This window comes from Muntiacus reevesi, chromosome 3, assembly GCF_963930625.1.
Source record: "Muntiacus reevesi chromosome 3, mMunRee1.1, whole genome shotgun sequence".
Classification (NCBI taxonomy): Eukaryota; Metazoa; Chordata; class Mammalia; order Artiodactyla; family Cervidae; genus Muntiacus; species Muntiacus reevesi.
Genome location: NC_089251.1, coordinates 108,008,806 through 108,028,349, shown reverse-complemented (window position 1 = coordinate 108,028,349; position 19,544 = coordinate 108,008,806). Strand labels below are relative to the sequence as shown.

At 51.5% G+C, this 19,544-nt stretch overlaps 1 protein-coding gene across 1 annotated transcript in view; it reads right to left on the bottom strand.

Annotated features, from left to right (window-relative positions):
• Window positions 1–2,507: 2,507 nt before the first annotated feature.
• The window catches only part of EPHB2 (EPH receptor B2), a 210,819-nt gene continuing 193,782 nt past the window's right edge, over window positions 2,508–19,544 (bottom strand). Inside the window, exons 10-16 of the mRNA XM_065927512.1 lie at window positions 12,355–12,477; window positions 11,536–11,783; window positions 9,473–9,688; window positions 7,973–8,122; window positions 7,266–7,459; window positions 5,349–5,504; window positions 2,508–2,998 (exon numbers count right to left, since the gene is read on the bottom strand). Of these exons, the coding sequence (XP_065783584.1) occupies window positions 2,890–2,998; window positions 5,349–5,504; window positions 7,266–7,459; window positions 7,973–8,122; window positions 9,473–9,688; window positions 11,536–11,783; window positions 12,355–12,477 (1,196 nt within the window). The 3' untranslated portion in view covers window positions 2,508–2,889. The remainder of the gene's footprint in view (window positions 2,999–5,348; window positions 5,505–7,265; window positions 7,460–7,972; window positions 8,123–9,472; window positions 9,689–11,535; window positions 11,784–12,354; window positions 12,478–19,544) is intronic.

The window sequence follows — 19,544 nt, the reverse complement described above, 5'->3', positions numbered from 1 at the left end:
GTGGGGACAGAGCACCCTCGCTCTTGAGAGGCAGGCACATGAACCCGAGGACTCGGGCCCTGAAGGGTGGATGGGCAGATGAGCTGGCTAGCAGACACCAGCCTAGCGGCTTAGGACAGGAAGCCATCTGACAGGAAGCAGTGAGTGCCAGCCCCCTGCGGGGCCCCCAGCAGCGGGGCTGGGGGTGGGTGTGGGGGGCGGGCTGGGAAGACGGGGCGTTAATCTAAAGAGCATCAGGGCAGCTCCCTCCAGAAGGTGACCTTGTGTGCTGGGACAGATGCCACCCGTGCTGGGCATCTTTGGGGCACAGAGGGCAGCTGGCTGGGCCAAGGCTGGCCGGTTCGTGGGAAGCCAGCCAAGGCCTTCCCTGTGGCTCACTCTGCTGTTCCCCCTGGGGGTCCGTGCTCCCCTCTAAATCCCTTCCTTCCCCTTGCGTCTTGGGCTCTGAGAACAGGTGAGTGACAGACGACAGGCCAGTCGGTGTGGGATGCTTGCTCAACCCGAGGGGTCTTTGTTTGACCACCTGCGGCCTGAGTCTTTCTCAACTGGTCAGTTTCCTAGACAAAGGCAATGGTCCTGAGATGCGGCAGCGTCCCTGGCTCTCCCCTCCCCAGCCACCTCCTCGCACGATCAGAAAGAATTCTGGTTGTGAGTAGGAGCCCGTCTGCTCAGAGGCTGTCAGAGTCAACCAGCGTAAGATGATAATAGCTGTGGCTTTGACGAGGGGTCCACAGGTCCTTCAGGACCCTCACACTCTGATCACAGCTCACTCAATTCCCCGGGCCCCCTTCATCTGGCCCAGATATGCTAAGGGCACAGTGGTCAAACTCCCTGCTTCTGAGGTATCCTGCAGTGGCCCGCCCTGATTCACAGGACATCAGGCTCCCAAGTTCTGAGCCGCTTCCAACCCTCCTTTCATTGCCTGTGCTTTTGACAAGCCAGAACCAGAGAAGGTCACCTGGATCACTGGCGTCCTCCACGCATCTTCTCAGCCCCAGGACTTGCTGAACCCGGAGGAAGGAACGGTCCCTTAGAAGAGCATCATGGGTCACTTGACGTGTCCCAAGGGTGCCAGGATCTCTTGTTGCTTACAGAGAACAGGGGTCATTTTCTAACTAAAGCCTTTATTTCCATTCAATCCACTAACCGATTGTTCCGCTCAGGTACCTGCATCTGCCCACAGCAGAGAGTCTGGCCAGACCCCTTGACGGATGGGTTTTCTCCTGGCCAAGGCCTTCAGGCCTGGGCAAGGGTCCAGTGGAAGGTAGGGGATGGGGAGAGAATCATGGGCTGTCCCGCCAGGGAAGGAGAGGAGGCCGGCAGCGCATGGTCTGCGGGTGATGCACTTGAGGGCTGGGGTATCACAGTGAACGATCCGGGTCCTGGCCTCTGGTGCAGCCTGATTGAGGCTTTCCAGAGACAAAGTGGAGGCCATCTGGCCATCTGAGGGCACTCGGAAACCTCGGAAGGGCCGATTTACCTGCAAAGTACCGGACAGACGGGGCCAGAAGGAGCGCCGAGATGCGGGCAGAGACTTCTGACCCCGCGGCCGCCTCTCCCTTCTCAACCTCTTGCTCTCAGAGACAGTCCTGGGGTGGGATTGGTCCTCCACACTGCCCCCTACCCTCCGCCCAAACCTCAGTCTCTGAACGGCCCAGATGGCCCCGAGGCAGTTGGCTTTGGTGAGGCCTGGCAGCACGTGGGAAGCTCTGTGGGGCGGGGGAGGGGAGAAGGATGTCAATGAAAACCATATAAAAAATCCAGAAATGTGCATATAAAATCTCGCCCTTGGTGTATTGCCTAAGTCAGTAAGCAGAAAGCACCTTCTTCTTGGAGAAGGATCAAGTCCTCAAAAGGTAGGAAATGTCAAAGTGTCACTTCATTGTCATTAAAAAAAAAAAAAAAAAAAAAAACCAACAAGTCCCACCCTCCCCACCCACCCAAACCAAATCCACCCCTGACCAAAAATACCCCCAAGTCCACGAATTGCTGTAAACAAACCCAGATGCAGAAGCAGTCCTTGGTGGCAGTCGTAGCTAGTCCTCCGGATGGGGGCTGGTGGGAGTGGGTGCCCCGCCGGGCTGGGCCGAGGAGCCGCACCCGTGACCTGGGCGTGGAGCTTCAGGTCGAGGTGGTGGCGGGTGCCGTGCCCAACCTCAGGAAGGCTGACCTTTCAGGTGTCCCCATGTTCTCCCTGACCCAGGGGAACAGAAGTCCCTTGCAGCCCCGGGAGCTGACAGGAGAAACAAGTCTCTTTCATTGGAGTTTCTAAAATATTCTCCAAAGACATAAAAATTCTTCTGATCGCCCGGTGGCAGTGCGATTGGGTTTTCCCAGGCTTGTTCCAGGGGTGTCTGCCTGTCCGCCTGTCCGTCCGCTTGGCACGTGGCTGTTGAGCGAGACCTGGAAGAGCAACCCCAGGGACAGGAGAGAAGGACGGCCCCTGTCTCTCCCTTTCACATTTGTTTTCCTGAACGCGTTTCTTGGCTCCCACCAGGTCACCTTCCCAGAGGGAGCTGGAGAGAAACTGCTTTTGATCTCCAATGGGACAAACTGCATGGATCTCCCAAGCCCTTTTTTTTTTTTCTTTTTCCTCCAAGAACGATGATCACTTTCCTTATGAGAATCCTCTTTAAAAAATATTCCTCGGTATTTCCCGCCCCCTCCCAGGATCTATTTTCTTTTGTCCCCATTCCCTTTTTTCCATCATCTGAGTTGCACGTATTCTTGGTGACGTCTCCTGGCTGGAGCACTGCCTGGTTCTTCCTGTTGCTGCTGGCCTCCTGGCAGGCGGCTGCTGACCCTGCGGTGGACCGAGGACCGGGGGCCGGCTGGGGGGCGCGGAGGGGGCGGGGCCTGGAGGAAGCGGTGAGCCGAGGCAGGTGAACGTCAAACCTCCACCGACTGGATCTGGTTCATCTGTGCCCGCATCACCTGGATACTGTTGAGGATTTTTTTCTGGTGACCAGCCAGGGTGACCCCAACCCGGAGAATGTCCCTTTGGGAAGAGAAGCACATGTGGACATGTGAGGGTGGGGGGACCCCATCCAGGTAGAACCACCTGGGCTATTCTGGGGGTTTCCCACTGGAGAGGGGAAGGGGGAGGGGAGCTGGAATGAGTGAATGTTAAGATGGGGGAGCAGGGGGTTGGGAGTGAGGTCACCTAGGTGCACATGTCTCCTTTGCTGCAGGAGGGCAGAAGGGACCCTGCATGACCCTGCAATAACCAAGTATCCATTCGTTCACTTTTTATCTCTGTTGATCTTCCTACCACACATCCCAGTTCACAGAAGAGAAAACAGGCTAAGGGGAGTCCTGTGGTTTGTTCAAGGTCACTCAGATGGTCAATACTAAAATCAGATTGATTACATTCTTTGCAGCCAAAGATGGAGAAACTCTATACAGTCAGCAAAAACAAAACCGGGAGATGACTGTGGCTCAGATCATGAATTCCTTATTGCCACATACAGGCTTAAATTGAAGAAAGTAGGAAAAACCACTAGACCATTTGGGTATGACCTAAATCAAATCCCTTATGATTATACAGTGGAAGTGACAAAATAGATTCAAGGGATTAGATCTGATAGACAGAGTGCCTGAAGAACTATGGATGGACATTCGTGACATTGTACAGGAGGCGGTGATCAAGACCAGCCCCAAGAAAAGGAAACCTAAAAAGACAAAATGGTTGTCTGAGAAGGCCGTACAAACAGCTATGAAAAGAAGAGAAGCGAAAGGCAAAGGAGAAAAGGAAAGATATGCCCATTTGGACGCAGAGTTCCAAAGAATAGCAAGGAGAGATAGAAAAGACTTCCTCAGTGATCAATGCAAAGAAATGGAGGAAAACAAAAGAATGGGAAAGACTAGAGATCTCTTCAAGAAAATTAGAGATACCAAGGGAAATTTTCATGCAAAGATGGGCACAATAAAGGACAGAAATGGTATGGACTAACAGAAGCAGAAGATATTAAGAAGAGGGGGCAAGAATACACAGAACTGTACAAAAAAGATCTTCATGACCCAGACAATCACGATGGTGTGATCAGTCACCTGGAGCCAGACATCCTGGAATGTGAAGTCAGGTGGGCCTTAGGAAGTATCACTATGAACAAAGCTAGTGGAGGTGATGGAATTCCAGTTGAGCTATTTCAAATCCTGAATGATGATGCTGTGAAAGTGATGCACTCAATATGCCAGCAAATTTGGAAAACTCAGTAGTGGCCACAGGACTGGAAAAGGTCAGTTTTCATTCATTGTTACCCTGCTTATTTAACTTATATGCAGAGTACATCATGAGAAATGCTGGACTGGATGAAGCATAAGCTGGAATCAAGATTGCTGGGAGAAATACCTATAACCTCAGATATGCAGTTGACACCACCCTTATGGCAGAAAGGGAACTAAATAGCCTCTTGATGAAAAAAGTGAAAGAGGAGAGTGAAAAAGTTGGCTTAAAGCTCAACATTCAGAAAACTAAGTTCATGGCATCTGGTCCCATCACTTCATGGCAAATAGACGGGGAAACAATGGAAACAGTGACAGACTATTTTTGGGGGCTCCAAAATCACTGCAGATGGTGACTGCAGCCATAAAATTAAAAGACGCTTGCTCCTTGGAAGAAAAGTTATGACCAACCTAGACAGCTTATTAAAAAGCAGGCACATTACTTTACCAACAAAGTCTGTCTAGTCAAAGCTATGGTTTTTCCAGTCGTCATGTATGGATGTGAGAGTTGGGCTATAAAGAAAGCTGAGTGCCGAAGAACTAATGCTTTTGAATTGTGGTGTTGGAGAAGACTTTTTTTTTTGGAGAAGACTTTTGAGAGTCCCTTGGACTGCAAGGAGATCCAACCAGTCCATCCTAAAGGAAATCAGTCCTGAATGTTCATTGGAAGGACTGATGCTGAAGCTGAAACTCCCAATACTTTGGCCACCTGATGCAAAGAACTGACTCATTGGAAAAGACCCTGATACCAGGAAAGATTGAAGGCGGGAGGAGAAGGGGACAACAGAGGATGAGATGGTTGAATGGTATCACTGACTCAATGGACATGAGTTTGAGTAAACTCCAGGAGATGGTGATGGACAGGGAGGCCTGGCGTGCTGCAGTCTGTGGGATTGCAAAGAGTCAGACACGACTGAGCGACTGAACTGAACTGAAAAGCCAGTGGGTGGCAGGAGACCTGGGTGTTGATAGGAATGTGATTTCTGCATTGGCCATTTTGCTCCTTGGTCCCCCATATCCCTGCTGAGACACTGTCTATTCCTCACTCTCCAGAGCACCCCTGCTTGGCGGGATGGGTGGGGAGGGGGGCTCACAGCAGTGGGTAGAGGTGGCTGGGCACTTACTCCATCATCATCTGCGACACGACGTCGAAGGAGGTGAAGCCGGCGTTGGCGAAGCTCTCCTTGTACTGCCCCATCTTGATGGCCTCCAGCCACTCGTCCACCGTGTTAAAGCTGGTGTAGTCGGGGATCGTGCGGTCCAGCAATGGCAGGTTGATTCTAGGGGGTGGGGTGGACGACAGGTATGGTCAGCGCACGGCTGACCTAGGGGTGAGGGTGAGCATGGGCGTGGGAACAGGTGCAGGCTGCGTGTGCGTCCAGGTGTGAGAACACAGTGTGCATGCATGTGACCACTTCTGGGGGAGGGCAGGCGTGAACCCACATAAAGGTGCACACGTGTATGCGTGAGTAGGTGAGAGTGAGTATGTGTGCAGGCTCAAAGCGGGGGCTGTCTGGACAGTCTAGGGAAGCCTCTCGGGGTCTGCTGAGAGCCTGAACTGCAGCGGTGAGGCGGGGACATGACTCCATGCTGCTGCTTTGGGGGAGGGGGTTTCAGCTGGACTAACTGTGCTGATTTAATCTATCTATCTATCATTATTTCTGCCTGGTCTTAGTTGTGGCATGCCAACTCTTAGTTGTGGCAGGTGGGATCTAGTTCCCCGACCAGAGATCAAACCCAGACCTTCTGCATTTGGGAGCGCAGAGTCTTAGCCACTGGACCCCAGGGAAGCCCCATCACTGTGCTGATTACCTGTCGTTTCCTCTCCCAATGCCCTTCTCCGTCCTGCCCTACCCTGGCTACGCTACAGGAAGCCGATCTTCTAGACTGCATCGCCAAAGTCCAGACACAGCTGCTGGGGCTGGTGGGAGTGATTTCCGTGCAGGCGAGGTATGAAGAGACCATCATGAGGCTAAAAGCTCAGAGTGATTTTTATCCAGAGAATCAGGAGTGGCTGAGGCAGGGTTGTGGTGAGGAGGGAAGGGCCGCAGCAAACACGGACATCTCCTGGCAGGTGAAGGACTCGGGCCCAGAGAGTCTCTGGACACAGCCCGCCCAGGACCCTGAGGACATCTAGCCGGACACCCCTCAGACACCCCGTGTGGTCGAGGGTCCTGAAGAGTAAGGATGTGCAGGGCTGGGACTGGCCTGTGGAAGCTGCCCAGGGAGAGCCAGGGTGCCCTGGGGCCACTGGGCAAAGGGAAGCACCCGGATCCTTGAAGCTAACGCCTGCGCACCCAAGCCAGTCTCTGCCACGAGGATGGCAACCCCAGTGTGGGGGCATGCGTGCCTGTGTTTTCTGTGGTATGTGAGTGCTTCTGAATGTCGCGCTCAGGTACCTCAGGTTGTGTGTACGCCTGAGAGCTTGGGAATGAGTGTATCTATGTGTGTGAGACTGTGAGCATAAGCATGAGCGTTTATGCCCAAATGTGCGTTCATGTATGTGTGTAGGACCGTGTGTGCGTGTGAGCATGACTGTGTTGGGGAGGATGCAAATGCAAGTTAGAGCGTCCAGGTTTAAGTGTGAGGTAGGAAACTGAGTGAGGAATAAGTCTATTCGCCAAGAGTCTGAGAACTGGGACTTCCCTGGTGATCCAGTGGCTAGGACTCCGAGCTCCCAAATGCAGGGGGGCCCCAGGTTCCATCCCTGGTGAGGGAACTAGATCCCCCACATGCCACACCTAAAGATCCTGCAAGCCACAACCAAGACCCAGCACAGCCAAATAAATATTTTACAAAAAGATACCGATAATTTCTTTTAAAACGTGCCCTCTCTGACCACGTTTTAAAAGATGCTTTCTCTACCACCCATCTTGGCTTCCTTCTCCTCCTCAAGACAGCGTGTGCTCTGCACTCTGCACTGCAAGGCAGGCAGCCTCCCCAAAAAACCCTAGCACTGTCCTTCCCCATCCCAATTCAGATATCCCAGGAGGGGGTGGGGCCAGGCAGCGCTGGGCAAAGGGGTGGGGCGGGGGGAGTACCCGGAAGAGAGCGGCGCCATGGCTTTGAGGCTGTTGGGGTTGCGGATCATCTTGTCCAGCGTGTTGACGATCTGGCCAAACTTGGGCCGGTGATTGCGGTCCTTCTGCCAGCAGTCCAGCATGAGCTGGTGCAGCGCGCTCGGGCAGTCCATGGGCGGTGGCAGCCGGTAGTCCTGCTCTATGGCGTTGATTACCTGGGGAGGGGCAGGGAGGGGTTGTGGGGGTGAGGTAAGAGCATCTGTTCTCTGGTCTTGCCCCCAGTGCCTTGCAGGACAGACTTATTTGGTTGCCATAGCAACCATCTCCTGCCTGCCAATGCAGGAAACATAAGAGATGCCGGTTTGATCCTTGGCTCGGGAAGATCCCCTGGAGAAGAGAATGGCAACCCCTCTCCAGTATTCTGGCCTGGAGAATCCCACAGAGAGAGGAGCTGGATGGCTACAGTCCACAGGTTGCAAAGACCTGGACACGAATGAAGCAACTTAGCATGCACGCACGGGCCTTTCCTACTCCTGACGCCCCTGGAGACTCCAGGGTCCTGTGCAGACGTTTGAATCAACCAACACTGTGCTGGGAGCTGCCCAGACCCAGGATCTCAGAGACCTTGCTCCTACCCGCTGGAAGTCGATCAAAAGCCCAGGAGTTCTGGGTCTTCCCCTCCCGCCGGGCTGGCCAGAGAGGCTGCGCCCACCTCCTTGCAGACTTACGTCTTGGTTGGTCATGTCCCAGTAGGGCCGTTCCCCGTAGGACATCACCTCCCACATGACGATGCCGTAGCTCCAGACGTCACTGGCCGAGGTGAACTTCCGGTACTGGATGGCCTCTGGGGCCGTCCAGCGGATGGGGATCTTCCCACCCTGGGGAGCAGAATGGGGAGAGTCAATGGGTGGGAGGCTGAGCCGAATGGCCTCTGCTGGTGAAGCTCCCTACCCTCCGCCCCGTGCTGAACAATCACGAAGTGCCTTACTGCTTGCTTCCCTAGACTCGCCCTGCTGCACTGGACCTGCGGGCACGTGCCTGTGACCTTCTCTCTGCATGAAGCGCGTTTTCCCACCCTGTCATCTGGTAACCTCCTCCTCATCTTTCAAGTCCCTCTGCACGGCTTTCCTTAAGTCCACAAAGGGTGGCGCATGCTCTTACTCCTATGACTGAGGTCATCAGGAGGCACGTCTCCTGGAGAGCGGTACTCATCTCATTTGCCTGCTTGCCTGCCTCCACTCCCCTGGTGGCTCAGATGGTAAAGAATCCGCCTGCAATGCTGGAGACCTGGGTTTTATTCCTGGGTCAGGAAGGTTCCCCTGAAGAAGGGGATGGCAACCCACTCCAGTATTGTTGCCTGGAGAACCCCACTGGTGGGCTACAGTCCATGGGGTCGCAAAGAAGCAGACACGACTGAGCGACTAACACTTTCATTTCACTTTTTCACTGCTTCCACTTGAACTACCTCTGAGATCTTCGAGGCCAAGTACTGTCTTATTCCTTTCTGTTTAAAACTCTTCAACAGGGCCTTCCCTGGCGGTCCAGTGGTTAAGAATTCGTCTTTCCAATGCAGGGGACATGGGTTTGATCTCTGGCTGGGGAACTAGGATCCCACATGCTGTGGGGCAACTAGGTCCGTCCACGGCAACTACTGAGCCCATGCTCTGGAGCTGCAACTAGAGAAGCCGCAACTGCATGCCTCAGTGAAGACCCAGCGCAGCCAAAAAACAAAACCACCACCCCCCACCCTGCCCCACCTCCCTGCAACCCTTCAACAACCCTGACAGCTTTTAGGAGAGAGTCCTGAGCTTGGGCAGCCAAGGGTCTCCGAGATGTGGCCCTGCCTACCTCTCCAGCATGGCTGCCCACCACTTTCCCCGACAGCCTGTGTGCCCGTCACACCTGCCCGTGAGAATACAGCATCTGACAAACTTTTATTGGCACTTGGCTCTCAGCTCAGCTATCATTCCCTCTTGGGAAGCCTTCCTCTGCCTCCCAAGCCTGGTGTCTGACTCCTCGCCCCATCGCTCGGTGCTGCTCTGCACATCTGCGCCCACCAGCCTGTGAGCTCCAAGAGGGCAGAAAATGGGGTTTACGTCTCTTCCTCTCCGGGGCTCAGAACAGCGCTTGGCATGAGCAAGTGTCGGTGAGAACGTGCTGTAGGGGGAGACGGACGTCCGCCCTCTTTCCCGGCCCCGCGGCTCCACTGTCCCCTGCCTCTGTCTTACCAGGGCGCTGGTGTACGTGGGGTCTGAGGTATCGTCCTCCAGAAAACGTGAGAGCCCGAAGTCAGACACCTTGCAGACCAGGTTGCTATTGACGAGGATGTTGCGGGCGGCCAGGTCGCGGTGGACGTAGTTCATGTCGGCCAGGTACTTCATGCCGGCTGCGATGCCCCGCAGCATGCCCACAAGCTGGATGACTGTGAACTGCCCATCATTTTGCTTTGAGAGAAGTGGAGGAAACACAGAGTGAATGGAAGCATGTGCGTCAGATCTCTGGAGCATTCTCACAGTGGGACACCAGACCGGGACCTGTCGCCCTGGCCTGGGCTCCCTGTGGAGAGGACTCAGATGCTCAGGGGCCTTAGAGAGGCCCAGGGGAGGCTGGTTTCAGCGTGGTGGAGAGAATATGGACTCCGGGGCTGGTTGGATTCTGGCTTTTCCCCTTGGTGGCTATGCAACTTTGGACATGTGACTTAAACTCTCAGAGTCTTGAAAGTCAAAGTCGCTCAGTCGTGTCCGACTCCTTGCAACCCCACGGACTATACAGTCTATGGAATTCTCCAGGCCAGAATACCAGGCCTTTCCCTTCTCCAGGGGCTCTTCCCAACCCACTGATCGAACCCAGGTCTCCTGCATTGCAGGCAGATTCTTTACCAACTGAGATACCTGGGAAGCCTGTTTCCTCAACTGTGTGTTAAATGGGAATAAGTAATGCCCACCTTCTAGGGCACTCTGTTCAACAAGAAGGTGCATGGAAGGCTTCTGGCACATACGAGGTGCTTAGTAAATGTTTGTTAAATAGCAAGTGGCTCAATGGCATACTTCTTTAAAAAAATTTTTTTTATTGCGGTATAACTGATTTACAATGTTGTGTTAGTTCTAGGTGTACACCAAAGTGAATCAGTTATACATATGCCCACTCTTTTTTTAGATTCTTTCCCCATATATGTCATTACAAAGTACTGAGTAGAATTCCCTGTGCTATACAGTCGGTCCTCATTAGTTATATGTGTGTGTGTGTGTGTGTGTGTGTGTGTGTATGTGTGTATATATATATGCTGTTGTTCAGTTGCTAAGTCCTGTCTGACCCTTTCTGATCCCATGGACTGCAGCATGCCAGGCTTCCTCCCTGTCCCTCACTGTCTTCCAGAGTTTACCCAAATTCATGTATACTGAGTCGGTGATGCCATCTAACAATCTCATCCTCTGGTGCCCTCTTCTCCTTTTGCCTTCAATCTTTCCCAGCATCTGACTCACTGGAGAAGACCCTAGTGCTGGGGAAGATTCTGTTTATAGTAGTATGTATGTGTCACTTCCCATCTTCCAGTTTGCCCTCCCCTTCCAATGGCACACTCCTGACTCCTAGTCAGTGCTCTTTGTCTAGCTGGTTGCCTGTGACCTCTCGGGAGGCCTAGGAACTTTCCTCTGTTGCCGTGTGCTCCAAACTCTCTCCCTGTACAGCTCTGGGGAAATCCAAACCTGGTGAAAACTCTGGACTAAGGGTCAGGAGACCTGATTCCAGTCCTGGCTTTCATCTTGAGCCTCTGGGTAACCTCGGGCACACTCTACTTCTCTTAGAGCCTCAGTTTTTCTCTTGGGCGTAAAGAGAAGGCTGGCTAAGTGCTTGGAGGGGACAGATTTCAGGTTGTATGCCAGGTCTGATCAACTGGCTGTGGTTTCCCTGATAGAGAAGGATTCTGAGATTGCATCTGTGTTTAGTGGGAGAGAGTCTGGGATTTATTAGCAATGCCTGTCCTGGGTTCAATCCCTCTATCCCTGGGTCAGGAAGGTTCCCTGGAGGAGGACATGGCAACCCACTCCAGTATTCTTGCCCGGAGAATCCCATGGACAGAGGAGCCTGGACGGCCACAGTCCATAGGGTCGCAAAGAGTCAGACACAACAGAAGTGACTTGGCACGCATGCATGCCATGGGTAAAGGAATAGAGTGGCAGCCAGCAAACCACTCTTGACCATGATCCTTCCAAGACCTTTCAGGCTCTGACAACATAAAGCTATGTTCGTTCACCGCTCCTCTTCCTGCCCCACTGCTCTTGGCTTTCCCTACCCGGAGGAAGGAGTCCAGGGAGCCGTTTTCCATGAACTCAGTAATGATCATCACAGGTGTGCTCTTGGTGACCACGCCCTCCAGGTGGATGACGTTGGGATGGTCGAACTGGCCCATGATGGAGGCCTCGCTCAGAAAGTCCCGTCGCTGCTTCTCGGTATAGCCTGACTTGAGGGTCTTGATGGCCACGAAGATCTCTCTCTTGCCCGGCAGCTTCAGGTGGCCGCTGCATACCTCACCAAACTCCCCTGGGACAGACGCACCGAAAAAGGCAGGATGTCACTCAGCAGGTGGAAGCGCCCCCCCTCTTTCCTGTCACCTCTGCCCCTGGGGGCTGCAGGAGCTTTTTCCTCCTCCATGGTCAGTTAATCCTAGCAGACACAGAATCCCTTTAGAGAATGCAAGGGCCCCAAAGACTCTCAGCCACCTTCAGGAGGAAGAGTGAACCCTTTGTGGCCAACCTGTGGTGTTCGGCTGGGCGAGGGGTGAGGATGTAGGGGGACCTGGGGAGATGGAGTGAGGGACCTGGGATGAATGGCAGGAAGGACAAAGCATTGGACAGAGTCCAGAGTACCGGGTCCCAGAGCTACCTCAGTCTCTGATGTGAGCAAGCTCCTTCCCTGGGCCTGTTTCCTCATGTGATGATGAGGTAGTTTTACTGGACATCTTTGGGAGCCCGTGCACCTTGGATATTCTGAGTCTTCAGGCCTTGGAGGGTCCTCTGAGGCCTCCTACCCTCCACCCCAGGAGTACACACTGGGGTGGTCCCCCCCACCCATGGCTGAGGCCACGGTACTTGTGAGGGTACCAGTCACCTACCTGCTCCGATCACCTGCTCAATTTTGACACAGGAGATGTCAATTTCCTTGGCAAACTCCCGCACTGCCTCATTGGGGTCTTCGTAGGTGAAGGGGTCGATGTAGATCTTCATGCCTGGGGTCACTGGGAGAGAAGGTCAGGCTCAGTCACATGCACAGACTCAAGAGGTGGACAGATGGAAAAGTGTGAATCAGTCCCTCTGGGGAGGGAAGGACTCTCCCACAGGGCCCCAGTAAGAGCTGGGCAACCCCCTGCATTGTCACTTGACCTCTCTGGGTCTCAGTGAGCAGGTGGGCACTGAGCTAAGTAGAAGGGTGAGGGGAACAGAGAGGTCAGCAGGGATAGCAAATAGGTTCTCATTTTTGTTCCAACTGTAATTGATTAACAAGGGCTTCCTCCAGCAGCTAAAAGACTGTGGGGATTGATTAACAATGTCTGTTCGAGCGTGGGCATGAAAGGATAGATAGGCTTGTCACTCTTGTGATAGAGAATCATGGGGTGCAAAGTAAAAGAAGAAGAAGACAAGAAAGGAGCAGAGGGAACTGGAACAAAAATACAGAAAGAGCAGGCAACAGACTGTGTTCTTGGTCTTTTGCTAAGGAGATCTCCCTGCTTTTCAAGGCCTAATTCAAGCCTTCTCTCTGCTCAGGAGACTTTTTGGCTGCCTCGGGCATCCCAGGCACTGGAGGGGCTGCCTCAGAAGCATCTGAGTACCCACAGCTCCTGGGCCCACCTCCTGGGTCCCTCTGCTAGCCAAGTCTCAAGCTTTACTGGATCTCATATTCCTTGGTGATCAGCAGGAGGTTGGACACGGGGCATATGAATTTAATTCCTGATCTGATATGGATTTTTATTTTGATGCAGAAAGGAAGATGGTAACTTGGATACTAAAGACCCAGTTCTGACCTCAGCAGTGAGTCAGCAACGTGCTTTGAAGGAAGGGAAAGACGATCCCTCGTTCCTCCTCCCAAAGGACTGGTCTTCCACTTCCTAGACCATCTGGCTCTCACCCAGCTGGGGCCTTCCTCTGGGTCCCTCCTCTGGGTCCCCAGCTTCCTGCCCGCGTTCTCCCCCTGCTCTAGGAGCTGTGACTTTGGGGGCAGCAGCTATAGGAATTGGGTGCTGGAGTCCCTGGACCGTAGCAAGGCTTGGCAGGTTGGTGAGTGGGGCCACAGCCCTGCTCAGCTGCGTGACCTTGGACTTGTTAGCTGACCACTCTCAGCCTCTAGTTCAGACATTCCAGTTGTCTAAGAGCTGGAACCTCTAACACAGGGGTTGGCAAAATGGCCCACTGCCCATTTTGTAATAAAGTGTCATAAATAAAGTTTTATTGGAACACAGCCACACACATTCCTTTGTCTGTGACTGCTTTCACGCTCCAGTGGCTGAGTTGATCAGTTACAACAGAGACCATAAGGCCTGCAAAGCCTAAAATATTTACTGTCTGACCCTTTTACAGAAAAGCTTGCCAACCACTGCTCTAACACATTAGTTTTATTTTGTATTATTTATGTGGGTGTCTGCCTAGCCCTTTAGGTCAGGGTTTTCTTAATTTGGGTCTGTGAACCACTTGGCAGGCCCAGGATGGGTTGAGGGGGGCTGCTGAAATGGAATACATTATTATTGTCTTTTTGGATTAGAAAAATAATTTATGCTCCTTATAGTTTAGAATTATATAAATAAATATTGTTGAAAATAAATGTTCTCCAAAAATCTATCTCTGAATATAGAAAATTTTTTTCTGGATTTCCCTTATAATTTTATACACATACATATGTATATTTGTGTTTCTCTGGGCGTAGGATCCAAAACTTTTAGCAGACTTAGAGGAGCCTCTGACCTCAAAAGAGGTTAAGAACCACCGTCTTGCAACTTTCCTAGGGGTCCAGTGGTTAAGAATCTGCCTTCCAACGCAGTGGACTCGGGTTCGATCCCTGATTAGGGAACTAAGGTCCCACATACTGTGGGGTAACTAAGCCTGTGTGCTGCAACTACTGAGCCCATGGGCCACAACGAAGACCCAGCACAACCTAAATAAATAAAAATAAAACCATAGTAATTAAGTGAGATTATTTAAGGAACCCACCATCGTGGGACCTGGGAAGGCGGGGATGGGTGCACATTTTTTCCCATCCCTCCCTGGTGCACTGCTTAATGAACGCTCTGCACCCAGCTGACACTCCATGTGTGTAGAATGACAGAATCTAGACGATAGAGACAGAAGAATAACAATACCAGTTTCCACTTCCTGAGCCCTTTGTCTCTGCCCAACACTGTGCCAGGCTCTTTATATGTATAATCTCATCTCCTCCACCCAACAGATCCTAGAGGTTGTTGTTTAGTTGCTCAGTCCTGTCCGACTCTTTGCGACCCCACAGACTGCAGCACGTCAGGCTTCCCTATCCTTCACCATCTCCCTGAGTTTGCTCAAACTCATGTCTATTGAATGGGTGATGCCCTCTCGTCCTCTGTCGTCCCCTTCTCCTCCTGCCCTCAATCTTTCCCAGCATCAGGGTCTGGGTCTTGGCAATTTGCATCAGGTGACCAAAGTATTGGAGTTTCAGCCTCAGCATCAGTCCTTCCAATGAATATTCAGGACTGATTTCCTTTAGGATTGACTGGTTTGACCTCCTTGCAGTCCAAGGGACTCTCAAGAGTCTTCTCCAACACCAGAATTTGAAAGGATCAATTCTGTGCTCAGCCTTCTTTATGGTCCAGCTCTCACATCAATAATAATAGTCACTTACAATAGTCATTTACTATTGTAAATGACTAATGGAAAAACCATAGCTTTGACCAGATGGACCTTTGTTGGCAAAGTGATGTCTCTGCTTTTTAATATGCTGTCTAGGTTTGTCATAGATTTTCTTCCAAAGAGCAAGGATCTTTTAATTTTGTGGCTGAAGTCACCATCTGCAGTGATTCTGGAGCCCAAGATAATAAAATCACTGATTCCACTTTCCCCCCATCTATTTGCCATGAAGTGATGGGACTGGATGCCATGATCTTAGTTTTTTGAATGAGATCATTATTCTCATTTCACATGAGAGAAAACTTTAGCTCAGAAAAGCTAAGTAATTTGTCCAAGGCCACACAGCTGGCAAATGGCATAGCCAGCATTTGAACCCAGGCCTGTCAGAATTGAGCCGAGGGCCACTGCTCTGAACACCATGCCCACTGCTTCCTGAAGGAAACCCACCCAGATCTGGCCCATGCTTCTTCCTCCTGGATTCATCTGTGATTCCTCCTTCTCCAAGTCAGCCCTCCCCAGAGAGGGGGCATCAGCTCCCTCAGAGATGCTCTCTTTTTTGCCCAGACTCAGTGTCTGGGCTGTGGTTCTTGGTGACTGACTTTTCGCTTCCCTGCCAACAGAACTAGGGGAAGGTCTTCCTGCTGAGCCAGCTGGGGAGGGAGGACAGGAATGGGTCAGTTAAGGGAGCTAAGGAGAAGCATGACGGGAGCTCAAAGCCTGCTTGGATGCCGCCAACCAATCAGATGCTATCCCCAAGCCTTGGACAGGAGTGCTAGTCAGGAGGGCTCCATCACTTCCAGCAGGGGTCCCCAACCCCCCAGACCATGTGGACTGGTATCCATCAGGAACCAGGTCACACAGTAGGAGATGAGCGGCAAGCAAGTGAGCAAAGCTTCATCTGTATCTATAGCTGCTCTCTATCACTCTCCCCAGAGCAGGGAAGAGAAGGGGATGACAGAGGATGAGGTGGTTGGATGGCATCACCAGCTCAATGGACATGAGTTTGAGTAAGCTCTGGGGGTTGGTGATGGGCAAGGAGGCCTGTCGTGCTGCAGGCCTCGGACACGACTGAGCGACTGAACTGAACTGATCACTCTCCCATCACCCCCAAGCGGGACCGTCTAGTTACAGGAGAACAAGCTCAGGGCTCCCACTCATTCTGAATTATGGTGAATTGTAGAATTATTTCATTACATATCACAATGTAATAATAACAGGGGGCTTCCCTGGCGACTCAGATGGTCAAGAATCTGCCTGCAATTCAGGAGACCTGAGTTTGATCCCTGGGTTGGGAAGATCCCTTGAAGGAGGGCATGGCAACCCACTCCCGTATTCTTGCCTAGAGAATTCCATGGACAGGGTTGCAAAGAGTTGGACGTGACCGAGTGGTTAACACACACTAATAATCACAATAGAAATAAAAATCATAATAGAAATCACAATAAATGTGATGCACTTGAATCATCCCTCCACCCCTGCCACTGGTCTGTGGAAAAATTCTCTTCCACGAAACTGTCCGTGGGGACCTCTGGCTGAAAGGAGGTCCTTAAAGGCGAGTGCCTTCATCTGGCCTCCCAATGCTCCACTGACAGCTCCCTGCTACTCCACGTGCCAGCACAAGAAATCACCCAGAGGTCCCGGACACGCCTCCCAGTTCCTGGCCGCTCTGCTTCTCTTCCTGTGGTTCCCTCTGCCTGGAGCACCCTTCTCTTCCTTTGTGTCCAGGTCGAATGCCACCTCCTCTGTGCAGTCTGCCTGGATTCCTCCAGAGGGGACCAAGGCCTTCTCAGGCTAGCAGTGCCCTGTCCCCACACCCCCTCCCACAGATGTCTGTTTGACTTTTCTACCTCGTACCCGGGCTCCCGGATTCGCAGGCCCACAGTCGCCCACCACCCCTTTCTGGAACACTCTCCTGCCTGTGAGGGCTTGCTTTAGCCCCTCTCTCCCCCAGGGGCACAGAGGCCATGTCTGTCTTGTTCTTGCTAAATCTCAGGGCCTGGCACACAGACAGTGCTCAATAAATGCTCACTCGGAGAATACTAGCCTTACTCATTGACATGCCCTTGTTTTCTCTCTCTACCTGTTTGGGGTCACGAATTCCTTCGGGAATTTTATGAAAGCTATGAATTCTGCTTCCTGGCCAAGAATTCACATGTGTGTGCATGTGCCCATGGTCAGCATATAATTTTGGAATGCTCACGGGCCCTGGAAGCTCTAGGAGTTATGAACTCTTAAGTTATGAGCCCTTGCTCTAAAATGTTTTCTCTAGAGTATATTTGAGGGTGGTATACAGTAGGTACTTAATAAATACTTTTTGACTATATGGCTCTGAGTGCTGCCGTGCCTGCTTCAGTGAGCCTCTGGTTTCGCCTCACCATTGATAACATGATTTGCTCACAGTTTAGCATGGTTTCACCACGTACCAGACCCTGTTCTAGGCACTTAATAGGTATCGACCCAATTAATCTTCCCTGACAATCTTTCTGGGTAAATACTACTATTAGACTGAACCCAGGTGGATGAGATGGTTGGATGGCATCACCGACACAATGGACATGAGTTTGAGTAGACTCCAGCAGTTGCTGATGGACAGGGAAGCCTGGCGTGCTGCAGTCCATGGGGTCGCAAAGAGTCAGACATGACTGAGCGACTGGACTGAATTGACTGACTGAGACTGAGCCCTATGAAATCGTCAATATTTGACTCCCCCTGATCTATAAAAACGGCCATTTCATTTGGTCCAACCTAACAGTCCCCCCCACTTTTTGATGAAGAAACTGGTATAAGAAAGGCTAAATGGGGCTTCCCTGGTGGTCCAGTGGTTAAGAATCTGCCTGACAATGCAAGGGACACAGGTTCAATTCCTGGTCCAGGAAGTCCCACCTGCTGTGGAGCAACTAAGCCCGTGTGCTGCAACTACTGGGCTTGTGCTCTGAGACAAGAGAAGTCACTGCAATGAGAAGCCTGGGTACCGTAATGAAGAGTAGCCCCCCGCTCGCCAAAACTAGAGAAAGCCTGTGCATAGAAATGAAGACCCAGTGCAGCCATAAATGAATGAATGAATGAAAGAATAAGGCGAAATAGGGGACATGGACATAGCTAGTTAGTGGCAGAAGTGTTTGAATCCAAGTTGTCTACACTTAACAACTGTCAAGCTACCAGTTTATTCTGGGTGCTTCCCCACCTGTGTCTTGGGATAGAACGCGAGCTCCTTGTGGCCAGAACTTTGCACAAGGCCTGGCTCCCAGGAGGGACATTTTCTGAACTGAAGTTGGATGAGAACCTTGGCAGGCCAAGAGTCTTCAGAAAATATTGGGCTACTGTTTGGATGATTTATGACTGTTAGGGTCACCAACAGGGCCACGTGCCATCCTGAACCCATGTGGGAAATTCAAGATGAGGGAAGGAGGAACCAGGCATCCAGAGACCTGGATTTGAATTCTGAATCTGCAGCAATAATGGTCACAAATAAGTTGTTTTATGAGTTTGAATTCAGGATCAACCACTGTATTGATCTGGCTGTGTGCCCTTAGGCAAGTTACTTCACCTCTCCCTATCTCACTTTTTTCATCTGCAAAATGGAGAAAATAAACAAATCCCCTATCTCGTAAGGGGTTGCAGAGATTAAATGAGAATCTTTTGAAAAGGTTTTGTTCAGTATTTGGCAACCAGAAAGCACTGAATAATTATTAATTGTTATCATGAAGAGTTGGCTATTATTAAATATTACTATTGCAAAGCACTTTAACATCTATTAATTCATTTAACCCTCATAACTCTGTGAAAGAAGCCTTATTCATGCTACTTCCCACATAAGGATGCCAGGGCTCAGAGTGGTTCTTCCTGAGCTTCCGATGACTTCTCCAAGGTCACCGACCTGGCCAGTAGCAAAGAAGGGTTGAGAAACCCGGTGCGTCCCTCTGGCTCCACATCCGTGCATCTTAGATGTCAGCATTCGTTCAGCATTTGCTGGACAATGGAAAACATGAGCTCATGAGGGTGACCTTGGGTCAGTCACACACATACCCAGGCCTCAGCTTCCTCCTCTGTCCCAGCCACACAGGGTTACTGGTGGATATGTGATCACGGGGCTGGCAGTGTTTTGAGAAAAAAAACAAAACAACAAAATCCTGCTCAGATGCAGGGAGTAGGAGCATGAGCTTGAGAATGTGTTGATTTATGAGCAACCTGTTCTATTCCGGAGTCTATTTTTAAAATAAATCCCCGCTGCCACCTGTTCCCTTGTTACTGACTTGCTGCTCTAAATAGTGATGCTCCTGAAGGGCTCCAGGTGATGGAGGGCGTGAGCCTGTCTCACTCAGAGCGTGGCCAAGATTGCGTTTGTACACCAGTGTTTGCCCTGCACAACTGTGGGAACTCTCTGTGCCCTGGTTTCCTCATATTCAAAGTGGGAAGTTATCAGGATTAAATGAGGAAA